General features: G+C 52.0%; 1 protein-coding gene across 6 annotated transcripts in view; it reads right to left on the reverse strand.

The window, feature by feature from the left end:
* Nucleotides 1-4118: 4118 nt before the first annotated feature.
* PPP1R7 (protein phosphatase 1 regulatory subunit 7) overlaps nt 4119-24536 on the reverse strand; it is a 28871-nt gene continuing 8453 nt past the window's right edge. For 4 of the 6 annotated variants that reach the window (XM_004743772.3, XM_004743771.3, XM_004743773.3 and 1 more), the window contains 5 exons: nt 24148-24310; nt 22366-22482; nt 21482-21586; nt 17939-18025; nt 4119-4431 (listed from right to left, as the gene is read on the reverse strand). In XM_004743772.3, the coding sequence (XP_004743829.1) occupies nt 4255-4431; nt 17939-18025; nt 21482-21586; nt 22366-22482; nt 24148-24310 (649 nt within the window). In that variant the 3' untranslated portion in view covers nt 4119-4254. Of the gene's footprint in view, nt 4432-17938; nt 18026-20919; nt 21411-21481; nt 21587-22365; nt 22483-24147; nt 24311-24536 lie in introns of those variants that run through there. The other 2 variants (XM_013051886.2, XM_004743774.3) reach the window with 2 other exon arrangements.

Consider the following 24536-nt stretch of genomic DNA (forward strand, 5'->3'; position numbering starts at 1 on the left):
GCATTACTCTTGCTGTTTTTAAAAATAAGGAAAAAAAAAAAGCCAGCAAGTGACAATGGGCACAGGTGTGCTGTTGGGTCCCAGGTTTGGGGAAGAGCCCAGGCCCGGGATCTGCTACACCAACCTTTTTTTTTTTTTTTTTTTTTTTAAAGATTTTATTTATTTATTTGACAGAGATCACAAGCAGGCAAAGAGGCAGGCAGAGAGAGAGGAGGAAGCAGGCTCCCCGCTGAGCAGAGAGCCCAATGTGGGGCTCGATCCCAGGACCCTGAGATCATGACCTGAGCTGAAGTCAGAGGCTTTAACCCACTGAGCCACCCAGGTGCCCCAACGCCAGCCTTTTTTGACAGTAACTTCCTATATCCATTTGTGGAATATGGAATTACTTAGGAATACATTGGCGGAAGTGTGGAAAAGCCTTTTTTCTTTTTTTTAAAAGATTATTTATTTATTTATTTGAGAGAGAGAGAGAGAGTATGAGAAGGGGGAGGGTCAGAGGGAGAAGCTGACTCCCTGCCAAGCCGGGAGCCCGATGCAGGACTCGATCCCCGGACTTCAGGATTATGACCCGAGCCAAAGGCAGTCGCTCAACCAACTGAGCCACCCAGGCACCCTGGAAAAGCCTTTTTTGACAATAACTTCCTATATCCATTTGTGGAATATGGAATTACTTAGGAATACATTGGCAGAAGTGTGGAAAAGCCTCCAGCTGTGGTGACCGAAATCACTCTTCCTCACGTGTGTGGCCACCAGGTCCAGGTTCCAGGCCCTGTGTCAGTGGCATCGACCCTTCCTCTCAGGAAAGCAGGTGCTGTGGGCTGAGCATGGGCCCCCGTCCACTCCGGCCACAAGGCAGTCTGGAAAGGGACAAGATCCCACAGATGGGGGAAGTACTAGCATGCCTTCTCCCCAGGGATGGGCACGTGGCTAGTTCAAACACGGTCACTGGGCTGCATGGTGCTGGTAGAGACCGTCCGTGGGGGGCACTGCTGCTCCCTGGACACTGACCCACCCTGTACCCAGTCTGATGGGTGCCCTTCGTGCCATCCCCCTCACTCAACCCCTGCCCTCAGGCCCCACCTTGCCCCCCAAGATCCTTTCCTGATTCCATCTCTCTCTCAAATATCCTCTCGGACAGAGCAAGCACCCTCCTCCAGGTGGCCACCTGGCCCATCCCCAGCCCGCCTGCTGCCATTCTTGCTGCTGGCCTCTTGTCTCAATAGGTGTCTATGTCCCAATCCCTCCCCCCACTCCCCACCCCTCCTCAGGGTATGTTCCCTGCTAGGAAAGCCTCCTCCCCTGCAGCCGCTCAGCCCCACCACAGCTAGCTCCCGACACGGGATCTTCCTGTCAAGTGCTCCACGCCCACGGGATCTTCCTGCTAAGTGCCCCACGCCCACCGGTTGGGGTTCCCGGGCCTCCTTTGTGGGTCCCCCTGCCTGGGGTGCTCTGAGGTTTCCCTCTTCCTGCCCTCTGCTCAACCTCCTTCTCTCTGAAGCCCCCTCAGCCTCCTTCCCCAGCTGACTGGGGTCTGCCCCTCATCAGGGTCACCCCATCCCCTGCTGCCCCTGAGCTTGCCCACAGGCTTCGCTTTCTCCTGAAGGGCAAGTTACCTTCTAACTAAACAATTGTGTGGCTGTCCCAGGGCAGAGATTTTAAAAAAATCTTATAAGAGGTGGGGGGGCTTCTTTTGTTCCTTGATGTATCCCAAGTGCCTCACAGGACGTGGAGCCCCCCTGCAGCCAGGCTGTCCCACACTTCATTCTTCATTCCGCCTCCTCTGCCCCTCCTTCCCCCGCCTCCCCCCAGCCCAGGGTCTTTTTCTTGGGGTTGTTTCAGGCCTCAGGAAGAGGGATGTTCCCTCCTGGCTGTTCTTGGTGGTCCCTCGAGCCCTCCTGTCTGTGTGTACCCCTGTGGAGTCCTCACAGCCCTCTCCCATGGACCCGTGGTCTCTGCGGCTGTGGCCTCCTCAGGGTTCCGAGTGGGCACCGTGGCTGCTTCCTGCCGAGAAGCATGTCTTGGGGAGCCCAGGGCTAAACTATTTGAGGCTCAATAGGTGCTCCCAGGGTCCCTCCCAGAGCGCAGCGCCTGCCTGCGGCACCCTCCTGGACACCTCGCGTGGGGAGGTTTCTACCCAGCTAATTTGGGGTAGGCGCACAGGGAGGGCCTATCACAGTGCGTGCTTCTCGGAGAGGGCGTAGGAGGTGGTGGGGGGCGGCTCAGCACTCTGGCCTCCCTGACGCGGCTCCTCTTGCCTTGGGCTTGTTTCCACCAGGGTTCTTGGATGAGGCCTTTGCTGGTTGTACCCACATGAGCATCTTTGTTTGCTGTCTGCTCTACTCAAGGCCTTCCCTGTGCGACGGGAATCCCACTGCCATGTAAACGAACCCATCAAGAGCAGGTTTCAGGGTCCTGCTTTGGGAAGCCCACAGCCCCTCCTCTGAGGTTCCCGTTCACACTGGTGTTTGTGGCCCTCTGGACTTGGCTCTGCAGGGGATGTCCTGCCCACTGCCCCACCTGGTGCCCGGCGCCCTGAGACCCCCTAACCCAGTCTGCAGCCTTCGGGAGCCGGCAGGTAACATCCTCTCTTGGCTCTTGTCCAAGGGTGTTCAAGGTTCAGTATATGCAGATGGCACACAACTGGGACAGTGCTGGATTCAGGACACCCTGCCCCACCTCCTCCATCCCCAAAGTCTCCTGTGTCTATGAACGCACAGATGCTCTGGGCAAGCGTCCCCGTCTCATCCCCACGAGGATGGGCCCGCTGAGGCCTTTCTCCTGCTGGCCTGTTTGCTTGAGGCTCTTTGGGTTTCTTTCCCTACCTTCGGGGAAGTTCCATTAGCAGCAACTGTCAGCATCTGGTGATCACCCCCTTTCCTTGCTTGTGCCATGGCAGGCATGCGCGGGCAGAGTCCCTGCCGCCACCGGCCACACTCTGCCTCCCAAATTAAAAATCAATGACCTCATGGCTGAGGTCCCTCCCATGCCAGGGCCAGAACGCCATCCCAGCTCCACAGAGGGCTCTGTGGGCCCTGCTCCTGCTGAGTGTGCCTCCGTGGTTCTGGAAGGTCTCGGCTTTGCGCTAGGGTGCAGGGCTTCTGGGAATAACGCTTTCAGCAAGGTCGTGCCAATCCTGAATCCTTGGGTCTCAATTTTCTTCTGCGACCTCAAGGCCATCATCCCAAGGCCCCTTCCGGGAGCGTGCCCTCCCACCCCGGGGCCAGAGGTCTGCTTCCCCGAGGCAGGTGCTCCTGGCTTCAGGCCACACGGTTTGTTCTGGCGGAGATAAGACTCAGGAACTGGACGTGAGCTTGAACTACAAGCCAACTGTTGCCACATCTGCAACTCCTGGCAGTGATCACCTGGCCACCTGGGGCCCTCTGACCTGCTTGGGCTGTTCATGAGGATGGAGGGGGCAGGGCTTTCCCCGGCGAGGTGGTGCACCAGAGGAGGCACAGGAGGCAAGGCGAGTGCTAGATTTCATTTTGTTTGAACACATTTAAATTTGAATGGAAGCAGCCACACGTGGTGGTGGGCAGCCTGTACTGGAAGGCACCGCTCTAGAAGGGACCCGTGGTGACCCCTCGATTCAGTCCTCCTTCTGCAGAAGAGAAACTGGAGACCCCAAGACAGGCTGAGGTCCTGCGGCATTGAATTCAGACCGAGGTGAGTCTTCTGAGAAACAAGCCGGCACAGGACAGGGTAGGACTGGGAAGCGACATTAGGAGCTGTCAAGAGGTAAGCTCTTTAGAGCTGGTCTGGAGCAAAGCCCTGGCCTTGGAGAGCCTGCGGTCCGCAAGGGGCCTGGTGCGTGGCAATGGATGTCAAGGGGCCCAGCGGATTGCAGCACACGGGACCCTGTGATCCTGTGCCCATGGTTTTGTTCTGAAATACGTATGATTAGAAAAATCCTGGCATCACCTGGCAAGACCAAACAGCTCTGGACTGCCAGGCCAGCCCCTGAGGGCCCCCACCCCGGGCAGCACCCTCACACCCATTGGCCTGCCCTTCTCAGGAAGAGGAAATAGAGGTGGTGGGAGTGCCATGGGCACACCAACACCAGGTGGCGGCGTGCTGGCCACGGGCGTCCCGAAGCAGGGCGGCGTCACACACGGCGGTTATCACTCAGTGCCTTTTTATTGCCATTGGGTTTGTGACTGCTGATAGAGTGCCGGCTTGAGGAGCAACGGGCGGATAAAAACCATGGCTGGGCAGTTCTTGTGATGAGAGGGACCCGGCAGGAGCCAGGAGGACTCAGAACCTGACGAAGGTGGCATCGATCTGCCGCACAGAAGGCAGGGCCAGCATGATCTTGCGCCGGTACTGCGGGTCCTTCTGCAGGGGGTTCCGCTCCAGGTACACCGTCTCCAGGTTCCTGGCCGCTTTGAGCTCATCCAGGTCGCTCCAGCTCTCCAGCAGATTGTCGTTCATCTGGGGGACCGCACACACATTAGGGAAGTCTCATGGATGGAACAGCCCCAGCCTCCCGCCCCCACGTCTGAGCAGGAGTCCAGCGATAGGGCCTGGAAGCCAACATGGCATCTTCCCTGGCTCCTGAGGGAGCCCTCTGTCACCTCTTCACCCCTGGCCTCCCCATTTCCCCATGGGGAATGCTCTCGCTCCCACCTGGAGCTGGGGCTGCGTCACCAGACGGACGGATCCAAGGTAAGATTGGCAGAGTAAAGACAGAGCAACACTGCTCCCAAGCCCTGCCCCATCTCTAGGCAAAGCGTTCAAACAGGTTTGACTCTACTTCCTACAAACGAACTTGGGGTTGTTCCCAAGGCCTGACTCCATGCTCTGGCCATAACCCAGCCAGCATGGCAGCGGCCATGGCAGCCAAATGGCCCATCCGTCCCATCAGTTGCCACTGGCCTGCCCTACTGGGATCCCCACTGCAGGCGTCTGAGAGGGAAATGCCCCGCCTCTGGCCTCCCACTGCCCAGGCGATGTCCCCAGGATACAAAATGGATGAGGGCTCAAAGCACGTTATGGTCCACCCTCCTGACTGCCAAGAGCCAGGAAGAATTCTCTGACTCTCAAACCACCATCAAGACGAGGGCATGGCAGGCCCCTGGGTTCAGATGCCCGTCAGAGCATGGGCCTCTGACGCTCAGTCCACACCTGTCCGTGGATCATCGTGGCTCCTCCTCAGGCGGCAGGGCAGGGGGCTCCAAGAAGCGAGCCACCCTGGTTTCTACCAGTTCTCCAAGAATACAGCAGAGGGACAAGTGACAACAAGATGGCAGAAGTGTCCCTGAAGGCAAGAGGCAGTTAGCACCTGGCTGAAGGGGGAGGCAAGGGCTTGGAGAGGCACACAGCCAGCGACCGGCTCCCAGAGGAATCGAAGCCCTGACCTGTACTATCTGCTGATCTCGGGGGAGCAGAGACCCCACAGGGCTGATTTCATGCCAGCAGCCCCTGGCCCCTGACGACAGAGCTGGGAGGGGGCGCATGGCGGGCTCAGATGACCCAGGGAAGTTGGCTCCAGCCTGTCACTGCTCACGAAGGTTTTGGGTGACAGGAACTTTAAATAAGGGCAAACTGAGAGCTTCTGGGAGTGTCTGCATCATGACCAAGGGGGTGTGACACCAGCTTCGTGCCCTGCTGGCCTCACCCCCAGGTTCAATTGTGCCTGTTCTAGAACTCACACATGGAGGGATGGTTGCCCCAGGGTCCCCCGTGCACAGAGGCAGAAAGCAAGAGCGCTCCTCCCAACTGACAGGGAGCAGACCTGTCCTCTGAGAACCTGGGGTGGCAGAGGCTACAGGGTGGTCCATTTCAGCTCCACTTACAGAGAAGTGGTGATGACAAGAGCTGCCCACACGTGCAATGAGAAGGAAGTGGAGCCATTCCAGGATCCCCCAGGCCCCTCGGGCAGGGACGCCAGAGAGGAGCTCAGGCACTCGACAGGCAGGACAAAGGATCCTTGAAAGACCTTCCCAATCTCAATGCTCTGAGGTCACCTTAGTCAGCCTGGAATTCTGTGATGCTGCCTTGGGTCTGGCACATGGCAGGCTAGCATCTGGACAGATGGCGTGAGAAGCCTCTAATACCAGGCTGTTCTGTGAGTGGGGGTTCGATAGCCTATGACACGAGGCGGCGGTGAAGGTGGGCAGACTGTGGAGACTTTGTGGGACTCTGGCTTTCACCCCAAGGTGCGATGGCAGCCCTTGGAGGGTTGTGGACTATAAAAGGATCACATCAGGAAGCTGGGGTCATAGTGCTGGTTGTGGGGGATGGAGGCTGGGGCCACGGAGCTAGCAGCAGAGGGCAGAGAGGCTGGATTCTGGGTAGAAGGGAGAGGGAAGAGGTCGGCTTGTGTATGATGTGTAAGAGAAAAAGAAATAAAGGAAGATTCCAAGAATTTTGGCCCGAAGAACTGGGAGGCTGGTACTGACATTGAACTGAGCAGAGGGGAGCACAGGGGGGCTCCTGGACACCAGGCTGGATGTGCTGCTCGGGCCGGGTGGCAGGTGGTCAACTGACAATGCCCCATGCTGAACATGCTGTCGTGGCCGAAGCTCAGGAGCCCAGGGTAGAGCCCGGGCTGGGAACACGAGTGTGTGTGCTGAGGGCATACGAGGGGTATTGTTTAGACCGGAGAGGCTCACTGGGGAGAGGGAGGAGAGAAAAAGTCAAGACTAAACCCCAGGTACTCTAGAGATCTGTGGGAGGAAACAAACTGAAAATCAGCAAAGACTGACAAGTGACCAGGGTGACAGCAGAACCGAGAGTGAGATCCTGGAAGCCACACGAAGAACATGTTTGAGGAAGAACTGATACAACATGTCTGCTGAGGTCAGCAGCAGGTGAGGGGTGCAAGGGCCACTGAATCCGCTCTGTGGCTGCTGTGGGGAGCTCATCTTGGTGCGCCCAGGTAGCAGAGCTGCTGGGCCATGCTGGGGGCACCTGCCACTCCTGGGGATGGGGAGCACTGGCTGGACTGTGTCTGAGGGAGGGTGGTGAGGACATGGCTGATGGAGCCAGGTGAGGAGGCCAGAGATAGTGGAGGGAGGCGGGGATCCTGGCCAAGGGCAGAGGGTGAGAGGTGTTGCAGCACATTCGTGGCTGGGGTGGGGCACTGCTGGCAGGGAGCCCCTGACTGAAGAGGAGGCAACCTCAAAGAACCACCTAGTCTGCTGCGATGGGAGGCTGGATTGTGGGGTCTCTCTTCAGCCAGGATGGCTACTGAGGGCAGAGGAAACAGACCCGGAGAAGAGCAGCTGAGCTCGGACCTGAAGGCAGGAAGACTTGGGGGAGTAGATATGATGGGCTCACCTGAGGGTGAGGGGGCAAGGGCAGCATGATGCCAGGTCCCTGGGGACCCTGCCACGTGGACACTGAAACAAGGATTATGTGTGGCAGGAGCTGTGCTGGAGCACAAGTGGGGTTCTGACATCAAGGGAAGGAGGGGCTGAGGCCACAGGGGCCATGCACTGGGCGGTCTTTAAGAAGGAGGAGGAGGAAGAATGGTCTGGAGCTGGTAACGAGAACAGGACCCCACACAGCCCACCTCCAGGCCCAGAGAGTAATCTGTACTAAACACTGAGGGTTTGGTTTCTCACCACTACTTTTTCTTAAGCACAGATCACATTTTCCTACTTTCATATATAGTGATTTTGGATCAAACACTAGACATTGTGGATAATACGCTACAGAGACTGGATTCTTCAAAGAGGGTTGTTTTTTGTTCTAACAAGCAACTTAATAACTGGATGATCACCCTGAGGGTGCGTGGGCTTGGGGTCATACTTTGTTGGGGCCCCTCTAACTTGGGGGGACCAGCCTCCTCTGGAGTGTGGCTTCAGACTTTATTAGGGTGGATTTGAAGTAGGTCTAATCTGAGCCTGTGGTCCTTAATGCTCAGGATGGGCCTTTCTGGAGTCTAGCTGGATGGATGCCAAGAGTGTTGGCAAGATCCCTCCACCTAGGCAGGGTTGAGCTGCCCTACACCCCCAGCAGTGCAGCTGGGTAAGCCTTGAGGGGGATGGCCTTGTGCCCAGATGGCTTAGCCCCTCAGCCATGGACTGACAGGGGATCCCCACATGGACCTCTGGGGCGCCTTCTCTGCACAGGTGCCCCCTCTGCAGGGCCGTGTCTTGCCATAAACTTTGCTCTCTGCTTCTTCAGCTCAAATGAACTGCCACACCGTCCTGGGGATGCAGCCTGCACACTGTCCACGAAGACAGAGCCAAACCATCTTTGTACTTGCCCAAGGCTGGAGGGCTGGTCTGTGACTAGTTCACAGTCATGGCCAGACGACGGTCTCTAACGACTTCCTGTGATGACACCTCCTTCCAGACCCACCTGTGTAAGGTACCCTACTTTCATAGAACTTCTTGTGGGCCTCATGTGTCACCGGCTTTGGGAAAGCTAGATTTCCAGAACCTGGGTCTTGGCCCTGGTGGAGGGACTGAAGCTGTGTCATGAGTGCTTGGACAACGAGAAGGCCCTCTCCTGTCAGCCTGAGCGAGCACCTTCCCTGGAAAGGGACACGGATACAACTCTTTTAGGACAAATTCTTAAGTGTTATTCTACTATGCCTAAGCCTATACACTTGTACAACCTGAGCCGCCCACAAGGTCAAGTGCAAAGTGAGATGCCATGGCCGTGCCGGGGAGGCCAGTTAAGAGAAAGAGAGCACTGAATGGGAGAATCACTAAGTGGTGCCTGTACCAGCTGCACTTGGGCCTTAAAACACGCAGAAAGTAGATTCATTTCACAAAAGCAGCAGGACATTGTTTAGAAGAAATAAGTTCTTCTGTGGCATTGTCTGCTTCAAAACCTCTTCCTGCCATCACAGTGGCTGATTCTGGCATCCGCTCCGGGCCAGGTGGCCGTGGAGCGCCCATGTCTTCTTCTGTTTCACTATCCAGCTCCTATCTGCCACACCACATGCTTCCGATCTCACACAGCAGTACTAATGCCAGCCTGTCCTTGTCTGCCGTGGGGGCTGTCTTTGTAAACTCCAGACCTCATCACTCAGGATGAACCACAGCCTGGCCTCAGGACAGTTTTCTTCCAGATACGGTGAGTGTGGAACTGAAAGTTTTATTGCCACTGGTGGGACACTGTAACAACGTCTTTGATACAGATGACTTTTAGAGAGTCTTATCCTTGTATTTTTCCAAAATGGAACACAAAACCATACATTGTTTCCATACATACTCCAGGGTCTCCCGAGCCCCAGGAAGGGGAGCAATGTTCATGGAGGGAAAACTGATCACCTTCATGTTTCTAAGTTCTTCATGACGGGAATGTAAAGGAGCAGGGTTGGGGTGGGACCCTTTCCTTCCTAGAGTATCTCCCAGGAGATACAATTTTTAGACTCTTTTAATCTAGAACATTTTCCACCTTCTACTCACAATTTTCTCTGTTAAATGAAATTGACTTAAGAAATCCAGTTAACTGCCTTGTAGAATCTCACTCATTGATTCATCCACCTGTTTTCTTACGGCGTCATCTAGCTTCTTGTTCTAGCCCCTGTAGTTCCTGCAAATTTCAAGTTAGGTCTAAATCCTCGGTTAGAGTAGATTAGACATTTTTGGCAAATATGCTTTACAGATGAACCAAATTGGGAGACACTTAGCATCAGGTTGTTCCACTATCAGGGCTGGTAAATTTGATCACATGGTTAAGTTGGGGAGCACACTTTCCTTTTGCAGTTAGCAAATTCTACGTGGGGTGACACATGGCAGACATCCAACTCTCCAGTGACGAGTGTTGCTTGAATCCACTACTGGAATTATGCTATAGAATGTGTCCTGTTCGATGTTTTCCCAGTAGATTCCAGATGGTGCTCAAGTCCCAAACTTCACGGGATGTATTTCTTTGCTTTATGATGTTTTTTTTGGCTGGTATTTATACAGAAAACATACACTTGATTTCCCCCAAACTCAGTAATATCTTAAAAAAAGGTGTGGGAGAATTCTCAAAACTCAGTTCATACACCACTAGTGGCACATCAAAATCACTTATTTGCTTGAGAATCTGTAGGCTGTTTCAACAAAGGGGATGCATGCCTTGTGTGCTGCTGGTGTCAAAAGAGGTTTCTGTTACTTCCTGTAATGGTAGGGACTGAAGAGAGAGCCACAGAGAGCCTCCATGAGAGAGGCCCACCTTTTCAAAACCTATCACGGAGGGTCAATCCCGCTGCTTCTGCTGTCGTGTGTCTGTCAGCTAGGCCCACACACACTCACAGGCAGGGGTCCTGTTGTCGATGGCCTCCCGTGGCTTCTACTGAGATTTTTTCTCCCTGTTATGAGTCATGCTTCCCTGCTTCTTTGCACACTGAATACTGTGGAGGTGACATAGAGTCTGAGTTTTGTCGGCCTCCTTTAGAAAGTGGTGTTCCAGGGGTACACAGGTGGCTTGGCTGGTAAAGCAACTACCTTCAGCTCAGGTCATGATCCTGGAGTCCTGGGATCGAGTCCCACATCAGGCTCTGGGCTCAGCAGGGAGTCTGCTTCTCTCTTTAACCTCTCCCCTCTCATGCTCTCTCTCACTCTCACTTTCAAATAAAATAAATACAATCTTAAAAATTAGTGTTCTGGCAGAGCCTCTTGCTCCCGTGGAGGCTTGGTCACAGGCCCCAGCAGAGTGTCTAACCCACCCCTGCTGCAGGGCTGTGTGGAGTGTCGCCGGAGCTTCTGGCATGTTTGGCATGTCCCTCCACTCTGGCAGGTTGGAACGCGGTTGCTTCCATGTGCTGCGTGGCATCTGGAACCTCCACCTGCCTCTAGTCCACGCAGCTGTCCACTGCATGTACCCACATGCAGCCGAGCTGTCGGCTAAGAAAGCCCCGGGCTGATCACTGGGGTCTGGTTCCTGTGCAGCAGTCTCCCAGCTGTGCACCTGCCTGTGTGTTTCTCACGGGCCCCTGGGAACCCCAGCTCCGATGGCTGCCTCCCTTGTCCAGGGAAACAGCCGCTGCGTCTGTGCCCAGTTGTCCGTGGAATGTGCCCTCAGCTGAGGCCCAGGGTGTGACCATGGTGCTCGTCCCGAGCCCACAGCCTGCAGACATCAACCACCTACGTCTGGCCATGTCTATAGCTGTTTATGCTGAGCTGACAGGCAGAGGGCCCTACCCCCATGCCTAAAACGGCCTCCAAATCCAAATTCAACATGACAGGTTACACTTGCTTATATCTGTATTTATTTTCTTGTATATGAAGTGTTAGGAAGGATTTGACTCACGTTAGTACACTTATTTATCCTGGAACATATTTAAAATAGTCTGAAAACGACAATACCAACATTGGCACTAATGAGTGGCATTCAAGCTCTTCTTGGAGTTATTTCACATACACCATAGTCAGAGCTCTGGTTCCAACGTCACTTAAATAATTCTTTCCTTTGTGTGGTTGTCGTACTAATTTGAAATATTGTTAGTCATTTGTTTCAAGTCATTTGGAATTGTAAATTAAAAACACTTAGAAAAATGTGCAAAGCATTCTAAAAAACCAAAATGCGCAAACAGATGTCCTCAGAGAAGTCGCAGTGGGTTGCTCGCCCTCCACCGGCCCCTCTGGCCCCACAGGCGACCATTCATGCAGGTTAACGTTGCTGGTGTTTGCCTCACACTCCATCTATGTGCCCACACTATTACTTAGTTAGGGCAGCACGCCATGTGGCTGGGGCCTGTCCACGCGGACCTCTGGGAGCCGTGATGATCTGGTGAGGGCAAGGCTATCAAGGCAGCTCCCAACTCCACTGTTGTTTTGTGCTCGGCTTCAAACGCCTCCCTGCCCGTGATCTTTGCCTCTCCCCCCAGAGGTCACCAGTTTCTGCTGATTCACTACTGGCATTTCCCTTGACTCATTCCCTTCTTTCCAACCTGCCGCGGCCACCTAGGGCCAGGTCTGCTCATGTGGCCACAGTGGCCGGGGAGACAGTGTGGAGGGTCCCGGGCCTCTGCCAGCCTCTGCAGTCCTGCTGGCATGAAGCACACTTCAGCAGCCGCCCCTGAAATACACCTGTTTCTCCTTTTCCTCCTGGCAGAAGAATGCTCATTGGTGAGATGTAGGAAATACAGTATTTAAAAAAAATAAGAATCACACCTAGTTGAGACTTCCCACACGAGGAAGAGCACTGTCGATCTGCTCTTTCTTCTGCCTGTTCTGGAGGCCGTCAATTGCAGCGAGAAGGGGCTGGCCTAAGTTGTCCCTCTCATTCTCTTAGAATACACTTTTCTACACATTTGCTTTTCAGTTATGAAAGAAATACACACTTGTTATGGAAGACTTGGGGGAACCAAAGAGTATAAAGGGAAACAGGAAAACCAGCTACACGTTTACAATCCAGAGACAAGGGCTTCTCGTATCTGCATCCATACTTCTGGTCCTTTCTCTATGCATGTGGCCACAGGCAGAGTTTAATAACACGTGGATCTCCCCCAAAATACTCTGCACATTCCTTTTTCATCAACACTGTATCATGAGCATTTTTCTGTAGTTAAATCTCTTTCGCAAACATCATTTGAAGGCCTTGCTTCATAGCAGCATATTTCATCACAGGAATATACCATAATTTATTATTCTCTGTGGTAGAAAAACTGAATAATACAAACCTAAAGTTTCAGAAGAAAATCTGGGCAACTGCTTTTATAAGGTCTGGGTTTATAATCTCTTCTAAATGGTCACTAAACCCTAAAGGCAAGGAAAAGACAGATTCATCTTTCTTTTTTGTAATCTTGTTTTTCTTTTTTATAATGAACACATAGACTTTCTCATTAGAAAATACAAAGCTATTGCCAATGTAGAACAAGGAATCCTGACATTTATGTGTTTTTGTAAATAAATCTTCAACTTTCTCCTCATTTTGCTGGGGTTTTGGGGCTCTGAAGCCCCCACAGAACCCGTGCGGTGCCGAGAGTCCTGCCAGCATCCCCGGGGCACTGGCTGCAGCACAGACCGCTGCCCACCTGACAGCCCAAACACCGCAGCTCACTGTCTTTGTGTATTTTAAAAATTGATGAAATAGAAAATGTTTTATGTATTTACAAGCAGCTGTTACTTCTTACTCTGTGACTTGCTTGTTTATGCTCTACCCCATTTTTTTAAAAAAGGATTTTATTTACATATATTTTAGAGAGAGCAGGAGTAAGCAAGCAAGCACAACGGGGGAAGGACAAGAAAGGGAGAGGCAGGGAGAGAATCCCAAGCAGGCTCCGTGCTGAGCATGGAGCCCAACATGGGGCTTCATCTTACGGCTTGTGAGATCATGACCTGAGCTGAAGTCACGAGTTGGATGCTTAACTGACAGAGCCACCCAGGTGCCCCTTTACCCTCCTCTTCTAGTGGCACCTCCATATGAGCTGTTTTCAATACATGGATATTAAAGCCTTTAGCGCACATATTTGCACAAGCATGTTTTCCAATGTTACTTACAGATGGTCTCTGCCCAACTAACCAACTTCCCCTCCTAAGTTCCTTCCTCTCATCCAGCCAGCTGTATGCTAGGCTCTGCTCTAAGGGCCACTGAAGTGAAGAGTGAGCAACACATTCCTCTGCCTCACAGAGCTCACACACTGCAGTGGGTGAGTGAGACAGGAAAATGAAATTAAAGAAAGAAATAGGACTTCAAATGATAGAATAAACAGAGCTGGATTTGCCTTTTTGTCATAAGCCAAAAGGACAAAGAACAAGAAACCACATTTTGCATATGTTGGACAATAGGCAAGACAGGACGGCGACTCCTGAGAGCAGGAAAACAAGGGAGGTGAGCTCTCTCCTCCCCGGCCTTCTGCCTGGAGTCCTCTGCAGACCACAGAGGGGCCCAAGCACAGCCTGGTGGCCTTCTGAGCGGAGGCAGAGAATGCAGTTTGGGGAGGCAGAGGTAGCTGGAATTCCTGGAGAGGAGTGAGCTCTGCAGGGAAAAAGCTCCAGAAGAGCACCTGGTGTCCCCTGGAATCTCGGACTGATATCGGGAGTGTGGATCGGCCCCAGAGCAGCCGCCAGAAGCCACGAGCTGGGCAAGGCCCGAGCTCATGCAGGGAAAGGATGTGTTTGTGCTCCCACCAACCATAGGCAGAGACCTCACTAAATGCCCGGGCATTCGCTAGACACCCAAGGGTCACAGGCTAGAAACAGAGCAGAGAAGCCTTAGAGGACAGACTTCTTAGACTCACACTAATAAAGCTGAAAACAAGTCTTGAAAGGACCAGAGGGTGACTCAACAATCTGCTAGATAAAAAGTTCAATATGCTTTAAAGGAAAACAACAAAAATCCAGAGAGTCAATAACTGAACATCTCTCTTTTTTTAAAAAGAATTTTATTTTTGCATAATCTCTACGTTTAACGTGGGGCTTGAACTTGCAACCCCAAGGGTGGCATGCTCTACTGACTGAGCCAGCCAGGTGCCCCAGTAATTTACCATCCTAATGGCCAGCACCCAATACAAAAATTATTAGCCATTTGAAAAAGGAAGACTTTAAGGGAAACACACATAAGAGGAGAAACAGAAGCTACAAAAAGACAACCAAATTTTCTTCAGAGTTGAAAAATATAACATCTGAAATAAAAAGTTGAGTACATGAGGTTACAGCACATGAACGTCATGGAAGAGATCATGACATCACAGACACAGGAGAAGAAGTCATACAAATGAGAGCACACAACATAAAAGCCAGAGGCCCAGCTGCCAAGCACTCGACAACATACCCGTCACTGGGGGTTTTAGGAAGAAGCTGGGGGAAGGAGAGGCAGAAACACTGTTTGAGGAAATTATTTTCAAAAGTTTTCTGCATTTGACTTTGAAAACTATACACCCATAGATCCAAAAAGCTCAACAGCACATGACAGGCAAGTGGCAAGAAAGAAAAGTGATAAAAAGAACATAAAATAACAGCTAGAGGGAGGAAGACGCATTGCACATGAGGGAACAAGGACAAGAACAATGAACCACTTCCCATCAGAAACAGCGAGAACCGGGGCCCAACAGGGTAAGTTCTCAGCGTTGTAAGACAGCCTCCCACCAAGCTGCCACACCAGGACCATGCACCTGTAACTCTACCCTCCAAAATTAAAGCAAAGAGACTTTTCCAGATCAATCAAAGCAGAAATAATTAGTTTACAGCATGCTGCCCAATAAAAAATGTTAAAATTCTTCAGGTGGAAGGTAAATGCCACAGTGAGAACTATACAAAACACTAAAAAATGCCAAAAATGGTAAAACAAGTCAGTTTTCTTGTTATTAAATTTCCTTTGGGGCAGCTGGGTAGCTCAGTCTGTTAAGCATATGACTCTTGATTTTGGCTCACGTCATGATCTCAGGGTCATGAGATCGAGCCCCATGTTGAGCTCTGCACTCAGTGTAGAGCCTGCCTGGGATTTTCTCTCTCCCTCTGCCCTTCCCCACCCACCTGGGTGCTCTCTCTCTTAAAAAAAAAAAAAAAATTAAATTTCCTTAAAAGATAACTGATACAGTGACCTATCATGGGGTTATAGCCTATTAAAAGTAAAACATAAGATAATGTTAGCTGTTGGAGAGGAAAGGAAGCGTGTTCCTTCTTCTGTTATTTGTGATGTGGTGTAATATTACTTGAAGGCAGACTGTGATAAATTAAAAATACACTTTGTGATTCCTAAAACAGTCACTAAAAACAAAACACATAGATAAAAGCAAATATGCCCACAGGGGAAATAAAATGGACTATCCCCAAAATAACATCATTTTTCCCAATCCGAAAGAAGGTAGGAAAAGAGAGAAAAAGGAACAAATAACACACAAACAGCAAGATGGCTGACTTAAACCCACATAGCACAGGATGCAAATAAATGCAATTATATTAAATATAAATAGGATAAACACCTCGCTTGAAAGGCAGAGATGGGGGATGCCTGGGTGGCTCAGTTGGTTAAGCAGCTGCCTTTGGCTCAGGTCATGATCCCAGGGTCCTGGGATCGAGTCCCGCATCGGGCTCCTTGCTCAGCAGGGAGCCTGCTTCTCCCTCTGCCTCGGCCTGCCACTCTGCCTTGCTTTCTCTGACAAATAAGTAAAATCTTAAAAAAAAAAAAAAAAGTCTAAAAAAAAAAAAGGAAGAAAGAAAGGCAGAGATGGGTCAGACTGGGTAAAAAAAACAAAACCCCTGTGTGGTCTATAAGAGATACATTTTACTTATTATGAAGACACAGGTTGAGTAAATGGATGAAGAAAGATTCCCATGGAAACAGTAATCAGGAGAAAGACAGAATGGCCAGATTAACAGAGTAGACCTCAGGACAAGAACAGAGGGCGGTGAGGAAAAGGGACATTCCATATGATGAAAAGACAATGTTTCAAAAAGACATTATAATCCTACGTCTGTGCAACTAATAAAAGCCTTCAAAATACAAGAAGCAAAAGCTGACGGTGCTGGCAGGAGAAAGCAAATCCACAGTCATGACTGGATATTTCAACATCCTTCTGTTGGTAATTGGCAGAACAAATAGAACATCAAGAAACACAGAATCTGGATGATTAAAAATTTATGAGGACTGGCTTCCCACATCTCTTTCAGAGACTGGTTACCAACTAGGCACCCCCACATGTGGTATGAGCATGGCAGGGCTAGGGAGCTCCCAGTCTGCGGGCTCCCCTCTGGAACGCACAATCCTGCTTGTTTCACAGGGCTACTGGGATCAGGAGATCAGAAGAGAGCATTTAGACACGGTCAAGTGCTGTAAGCTTGGCCTCACTTAACTGTCTCCATCTGGGGTCTAAGCAGCAGATGCCCTGGGTGTCACAGGGGCGGGGACTATCCAACTTTGAGCAACTGCCAGCCTGCCTGCCTCCCTGATGGTGGGGTGCCCCGCCGGCCCCTACCTGTGGTCTCAGTGCCCCAGGTCTCACGCTCTTGTCCCTTGGTAGGTCACGGAGAAGGGACCACATGTTTTAGAAACACGGCTTCAGGATCATCTAGAGTCCCTGTCACCCAGGCCCTCTGCCACAGGGCTCCTCATTTGACCTTGGGTTTCTCGGTATGGTTCCCTGGCCTCTCCAGAGCCAAATCCCTTTGCTTTGATCCAAGCAGCCTATCCCCAGCTGTGCCTTCCTGTAGGGGTAGGCTGCACACTAGACCCACTGGGCTCATGGTGGCTGGCTGGTGTCCCCAGCCTGTGACCCTTTTCTTTCCTACCTCTAATTCTGGGTCTGGTGTCCCCAGATTTGCTCTGGCATCACAACCTGACACTACCTAAGACCCAGTGTTATTAACAAGGGGCTTGGGACATTCTCACAGCAGGGTACTTATGTTCAAGGCACACCCAGATGATCTTTTAAGATGAAGAAAGAAAACCACACAGGTTGTGAGCAGGGTCAGCAGCGTGGCTGGATGAGGAAGGATCGTGCCCGAGACTCAGCACAAATCCTGGTCGGACTGAGTACAACCGGGACAACACTCGGCTCATAGCATCACAGGGTCAGATGTGTGCAGGGATCCCAGCGGGGACACCAGTCTGGGGACAGGCAGTACAGACGCCCATGGGCTCTCACACAGAGGGCCTCGTCTCAGGGATCGTTTGGCAATGTGTGTAGAGGAGTCCAGAAGTTAAGACTTCCTACATCCTGTTTCTCTCCCTACTGCTTCTTACTTGCTCTGTGATTTGACTCCCCAAACAACATATCAGAGAAGATTTGGCAAAGTCCCAGGAGGACGGGCTGCACAAGCCCACCGCCTTCTCCTTCTGTAGGGCATGTCCGCATTGAATGCAGGAGCTCCTGGGCTGGGTTTGGCAATTCCAGGGTCTCTCCATCTGGAGTAATGTGGGGCTGGAGACTCGGCTCCCAGGTGATGCCGACCCACAGACAAAGCCCACACAAAACCTGGTGACAGTGCCAACCCACCTCACCCTCCTGGGGGCTCTGGGGCAGACGCTCCTGCCCTCACTCACAGCACACCGCTCCAAGGTACCATTTCAGCAGAAGCAACATCAACCCCAGCATGTATCCACTTACCCAGAACTCCTGCAGCTCTGTTAGATGGCTGACGTTTTCAATTTTTTTGATTCTATTTGATGCAATGTCCAACATCGTGAGTTTGTTCTAAAATAAGGAGATAAGATTTTTCCTGGATTATCTCAGTTCAACAATGGTTGTGTGACTGTGCACATTGCGTCAGGGGCCCAGCTTAGAGATGCAGGGTGAGCCACCTTCTCCACCCTCATGGCACAGGAGTGTCCTAACAGGATGGAGATGCAGGCCACCCATTTTGCTCCCATATGGAACCCTCAGAGCCACTGTGCAGAGCGCTCATCAATCACTCCTGGTACCTGATGCTCCCAGCCCCAGACTCCCAGAGCTCTGCATGCCAGGGTCCCCATCCTGGCGAGACGCATGGTCCTGGAAGAGCACAGTGACACCTTCCTGGAAGCAGGGCAGGCCTGGGGCTCAGGGTGAAGGGTGAGGGGGCTCTGTTGCATGGGGGCATCTGGGTGGGCTCTGAAGAAGAGGTGACACTTATAGCCACATCTACTCAGTCTATCTTGAGGACATGTACAATACCACAAAAATAATAATCAGGGGCACCTGGGTGGCTCAGCAGGTTAAAGCCTCTGCCTTCGGCTCAGGTCATGATCCCAGGGTCCTGGGATCAAGTCCCGTGTTGGGCTCTCTGCACAGCAGGGAGCCTGCTTCCCTTCCTCTCTATGCCTACCTCTCTGCCTACTTGTGATCTCTGACAAATAAATAAATAAATAAATAAATAAAATCTTTATGAAAAAAGTAATCCTCAGAATAGTATTTTTATCTTTACTTAGAGATGAGGAGCCTGGGGCTCACTGGGGGAGGAAACTACCCAGGTAAGAGCCAAGGTGGGAAAGAGGGCACTAGTGGCCCCAGCCCGTTCTCCCAGAGGATGCTCTTCTTCTAGGAAGAGGCCGCCAGGAGGAAGGGGCAAGGAGGAAGGCCCAGGTGTGGAGAGAGAGTGGGTCGGGCACCGACCTGGAATTTACAGCTGATAGGAGAGAGCGGAAGGAGTACTCGGCCTGCTGGAGCAGTGTCTGGAGTGACTGAGCACCCTCTCTCTGCAGGCCAGACACTGTGTCTCCTGTTTCCAGCCTGCGCCCCATGATCCCCTCTCCTAGGAACGCTCAGCAGGTGCTGTCTTTCACATCACCTAAGCCTCAGGCGTATTTTTTTTTAAAAGCTCAGCTTCAAGATTTAACAGAGTTGAATAACACTATAGTAAAAATGAAAACTGTTAAAGCTTGCATTGCTTGCTAAACTAGGTTTAATCAAACTAACCAGCATTTTTTTCTTAAAATCAAAAGGGAAACATTTAGAAGTTGGTTGACAACCTTCTTGTGTACCCATTTCTGACTGTGAATCCCTTCTTACATTTTCTGCTGTGTTCTTGGGATTCTGATTCCAAACCTTCCCAAGTTTTAAGGGAAAGTTACCAATTGTCTCAATAAAACAAAAACAAATCCGTGAACACACTCGTCAGCCCATAGCCAGCAGCCATGCCGACTCAGAGGGGCTCTGGCTCCGGTGTCTGACTCATTGAGGGCACGCCCTTTGCCCCCACCATGTCACCTAGCAAGAGTGTTGGTCAGTCACCTTCCAGGCAGCCACAGGGTCCATGCCGTGTCACATGCCACTGGGCATGGGCACGTAGATGAGGAGTTCCTCTGTGTAGCTTGTGTTGGGCTCACCATGCGCGCTCGGGCTGTGGTTTGAGTGCAGCGTGGCAGGAGGCTCCTGCCTGGGGGATGAGGTCTGTAGCAAAAAGGGACTTAGGGGTCTCGGCAGAAGAGGGTGGGTGGCAGGCAGTGCCAGGCTGGGATTGCCCCCGCAGTGACCTCTAGCCCTCTGAGCCTGTCCTGCAGTGCCTAGTGTCACCGGGTATGCGTGCAGAGACGCAGGCAGGCTTCGGTCGCAGTGCGGACTCTGCACGAAGGCTCGGTCCCAGGGACGCTGTGGCTGGCAGGACTGGGCCCGGGACCCTGAGCAGAGGGACTCGGTTATGCGCTCGACACTGTCCTGTGTTTTTCTGGGGAGCTAGACAGTGTTTTGAAAGCTCATCTGAAAGCAAACCAGTAGAGAATTGCTTCCCCCCACAAAAAAAAGGGAGGGGGGTAGGTACTGGGCGGGGTGGGGGTGAGCAAGTTCAGCAGACAGGGTGTCATTGTGCAGTGACACACCACGGACAGCACAGGGGAGGGGGCCGCGTGGGGTGGGGTGCCCTGAATGCTGAGGTGGCATCACAGGTGGTACTGGGATGAGGATTTGCCATTTGGGAAAAACATATATTACTTCCTTACTTCCCAAACAAAAATAAATTCCAGATCAATTAAGAGAAAAAACTTAAATGAATATTTGACTTCCAATTGAATGAAGCCCTAGGGAGATTGTCACATTGGCCCAATGATAAATGTTCTAATAACTAATTACCTTTAAAGTCACAACTGCTTTTTTCTTTTTCTCTGTTTTGTTCAGAGGCCTAACAATGATCTGGCATTGAACCCAGACCACAGTGTAGCATGTCTACTGGTAAAATTCTCCACTTTTGCTTCTTTCCCATTTGCTGGGGACCTGTACTCCGTTGCCCATGCCGCAGACAGCACCCTGTCCCCAGGCTCCATAGAGTCCAGCCTCTCCCACCTGGGCCTCCACCCTCCATCCTGCATGGCCCCAGTGTGCGCCCGGCAGATTTGCTGGGCTATAAGCTCTCAGTCTGACTGCAAAGTGAAGGAAGGTGACTACGCTTATCATGGGCCAACTGTAACTCCTCAGAAATTCTAGGTAGTGCTAAAATGAAATTCGGAATGTGGTTTTCCCTCTAAAACATGGCTAACGGTGACTAGACCCAGGGGCTGAAGCACAGAAGCCAAAGAAGCCTTTACTAAGACTGAAATGCTAGGTTTAGAATAACAAAAGTAACCATATGGTTACCTTTGCTGGCAATAAACAAAACAGGAAAAAAAAATCCAGTAAAATTGAAAGAGAAAAAGTATTTTATTTGTTTCGACTACCGCAGGGAGGAAAAGCAGGCTTGCCTACAGGCAGCTGAGAAAGGCAGTGGCCAGTGCCGCTGGCCCTCCTGGCTCAGCACATCTAAGGCTGTCCTATGTGGGGCAAGAGCAGGGCTATCCCTGGGAGGTGGACAGGCCCTCCTCATCCCTGCGAGGGTGGCTGAAAAGCAGGGAGGAGGAGAAGGGACGTGCAGGAAGTCAGTTCCAAGCTGAGATCTCTTGGCCCCTGTGGTCTGGAAAGCCATGGGTCAGGAAGTGCAGTGGCCAGGATGGGGAGGGACGGACAGCTGCCGACACCTGCCAGCCCTCTCAGGCTGGGGGCCCTGGGAAGAGGCCGAGGTACTGCGGGACCGCAGTGTGCAGCACTGGCTCCCCACTCACCCGGGGGAGAGCGGAGACTACATGAACTTCATGCGTGTCCCAGCGTGAGTGGGGATGGTCTTGAACATAGACCCCTAGAGGTAACGAGTCTTCTTTAGAACAGGACTCACCCACACCGCCCCGGATACACGAGCACATGTCTTACATTGTTCTCCAGGCCCTCGATGACCTCGATGCCGTTGTGGCTCAGATACAGCTCTCGAAGGTTCACCAGGCTCTGCAGACCCTCCATCTTGGTCAGCCGGTTGCTCTGCAAGACGGAGGGCCAACAGCCTCAGAAAAGCAGAGGGGAGGGAACAAATTGGCTCTTAGCGCGGGAGACCGCTCCTCTCGGAGAGGCCTAATGCTAGGGCACTGCATTCCGAGTGTGCCAGAAGGGAGTGAAGGTAGTGAGCGCACTCCAGATTTCAAGTCTGTCGCACAGGCTAAAATGCTGTCTGAGAGCTGGAGGCCTTTAGGTGAACTACTCACTTCTTTAGATATGCCTGGAAAGGTCTACCCCCATAATTTAGTCATTAAAAAATGTCAAATCCATTGAATTTTAAAATAAATTACTTTGCACTTCTTTTAATACACATTGTAATGCAAAGTATATGGTCCTTTTTAAGAAAAAAGTCTGTAGAACGTCTACTTTGCAAAAAGTACAACTGGTTTTGGGGAGACCCGCCATGCCCAGCACACGCTGTGGCACCTCACCTCGAGGGCCTGGCGTACTCAGGGGCTTGCCAACTTGCAAACACAGGGCTCTGCTCTCTGTGTGGGTGTGGAAGCTTCCACCATGGAGCCAGATGCTTCAGGAAGCCTTAGCACAAGCTCAGCCTTCTTGAGACGGCCCTGTAGCTAGAAGCCACCCAGGGAAGGACCTTTTATGTGTATGGATGTGGAGTCTCTGAAAGCTAACATTTCAGTGGCTCCCTGATGGTGAAGGGAGTGTTGATTCCGGACACGGCAGAAGACGAGTGTGCGGGGTGCCGGGCAGTTATGCCCCAGCCGGGGCTCGGCCACAGGGGTGCGAAGGCGGGTCAGTACCTGCATACTGAGCACCGTCAAGTTGGTAAGTGCATCCAGGTTCTGAAGTTTAGTGATCTTGTTTTTCCCCAAAAACAAACTCTCCAGACTGGTTAACGTGTCAATATTTTCAATCGCCTGTGAAAAAGACAGGGTTACAGTGAATATTGTGTGGCCAACCAGCTGGAGCAGGGTGGGCGAGGGGCCCGGGCAAGGAGACACAGCCATCTGGACTGTGGCCCTGGATGGGGGCAAGTTATCTGTCGACTCTGGAAATTCTCCACTGAAATCTCACTTAAAAGGTGGCTTGTTCAAGGTCTCATCTTCCAGGCTTACCCCAAGCCTCATGAGCCCGAGGTCAGGGGGCATCCACAGGTGAGCAGCCTCCCATCAACCGTTGAAGCTCGGAGCTCACACGATATCATTATTCCATGGAGGGTTCGTTAAAATGCATTCCGGGAACCTTGGTCTTCATAGAAGCAGCCCTGACCTCAGGATGCCACCCAAGATTCCTGGGAGAAGGCACCCCCATTCCATGGCTCTCTGTCCCCCATCTCAGGATCCACAACCCTCCCTCCCTATCAGAATCCCATGCTCCTCTACTCAACCATCAATCTCAGTGCCTTGCAGAGAGCAGGTGGCCCAGGACGTGCTAACTGACTGGACCTACTTCCCTCCCGAGTTCACTGCCAGCTTTTGGGCACATGCTAATCCACCAGCAGGGCAGAAGGCAGGTGTATCCCACCCTGCACACCACAGCAGGACTGGAGGATGAGGATTCAGGGGCGGGGCTTCCTGAACTGCCTACGCTGATGTACGATGAGCCACCATTCTCCAGAAACGCTGCAGAGAGAGATACTTGATAAAATGCTGACATCTGGACCACTCTTCACTCTTTAGTTTTAAACAGGCTACTTTGCTACATGGGCCACATGACTGCTCACAACTGTCCCAGGAGGTCCTCCTGGGTTTGCACCCTGCCCAGCTCTCAAGGGCCAAGCTGGGTTGAGTACAGTGTGCTGTGAATGTCCAAGAGCTAGATGGAGGGCTGTTTGCAGCAGAGGTGGGGGAGACAACTGTCTTCACTGGGATATCAGGTGGTCTTCTGGCTAGCAGAGATCCTCATCACTGTCCTGGTGACCCTTCCTCTTTGCTGGCTAACAGCTGCCACCACCTCCCCACCCCCCCGCCAATGCCAGTCCTTCTATGACTCCTGCGTTTCTATGAGGGGCTCTGCCCAGTAGCTATCGTCAGATGGGTAAAGGCCTGCTCCTACGGACACCAACCTCTTTACTGAAGCCTCTTCTGTCTCCTCTGCCCAGTGCTCCCAGAGGTCAGACAGAACGTGGCAGGATGTAAGGTTGCCATGGGGTGTGTCCAAGTTGTATGCAGCTGCCCAGGGAGAATGGGCCAACCAAGTTACTGAGTCGCAACATGCTTCCTACAGCCCGTGTGCAGGTCAGGTCACTATGAGCCACCACTCTGCCATGTCTGGGACACTGTCATCTCAGAGAGGCCACCAAAGAACACAACCTCAGCATATGAAAACCAAAGTGCTTCACTTGGGTGGAATGTAACTGGGATGCTTTGCTAAGGTTTAAGCTGTGATCTGGATGAAAAACAGATGAAATTTCTATGCAGAGAAAGGGCTAGACCACATTCTTATTAACACTGATCTGAAGTTAACATTCTCTTCCTGGGAAATCAAACCCCACCATATGGAGCACGTAGCCAAGCACACACCCCAGCACCCACCACTGCCAGTCCCCAAGGCCAGGCCCCTGGCCACATGCCTGCACCTACCCGGATGCGGTTGGAGCCCAGCTCCAGCATCTGCAGCTGGTGTAAGGTGCTTATGTTCTCAATCTTACTGATTTTATTGTTAACCAGGAAGAGCTTCTTCAGTCGTGTTAGCTTGTCGACTCCTTCAATGTTTCTCAGCAGATTGAAAGAAATATCTAGAATCCTGAGAACAAGCAAAACATTTCAGTTTTAAAAGAGCTCAGGTGGCATGAGGCTCAGAATGCAAGTAAGCTGGAAGCAGCCCCCCCACCATGTGGCCACATACCACCCCAGCTGCCTGCCAGGCTCTCGGCAGGACCCTGTGGCAGAGGTGGCTCCCAGGGCTGGGAACTGGGGCCCAGGGGTGGTTCTAGGGAGACGGAGCAAGCCCCACAGTCGTCCCCCGGACT

Source organism: Mustela putorius, unplaced genomic scaffold, assembly GCF_011764305.1.
Source record: "Mustela putorius furo isolate JIRA1106 unplaced genomic scaffold, ASM1176430v1.1 tig00003869_pilon_pilon_pilon, whole genome shotgun sequence".
In the NCBI taxonomy this organism is placed as follows: Eukaryota; Metazoa; Chordata; class Mammalia; order Carnivora; family Mustelidae; genus Mustela; species Mustela putorius.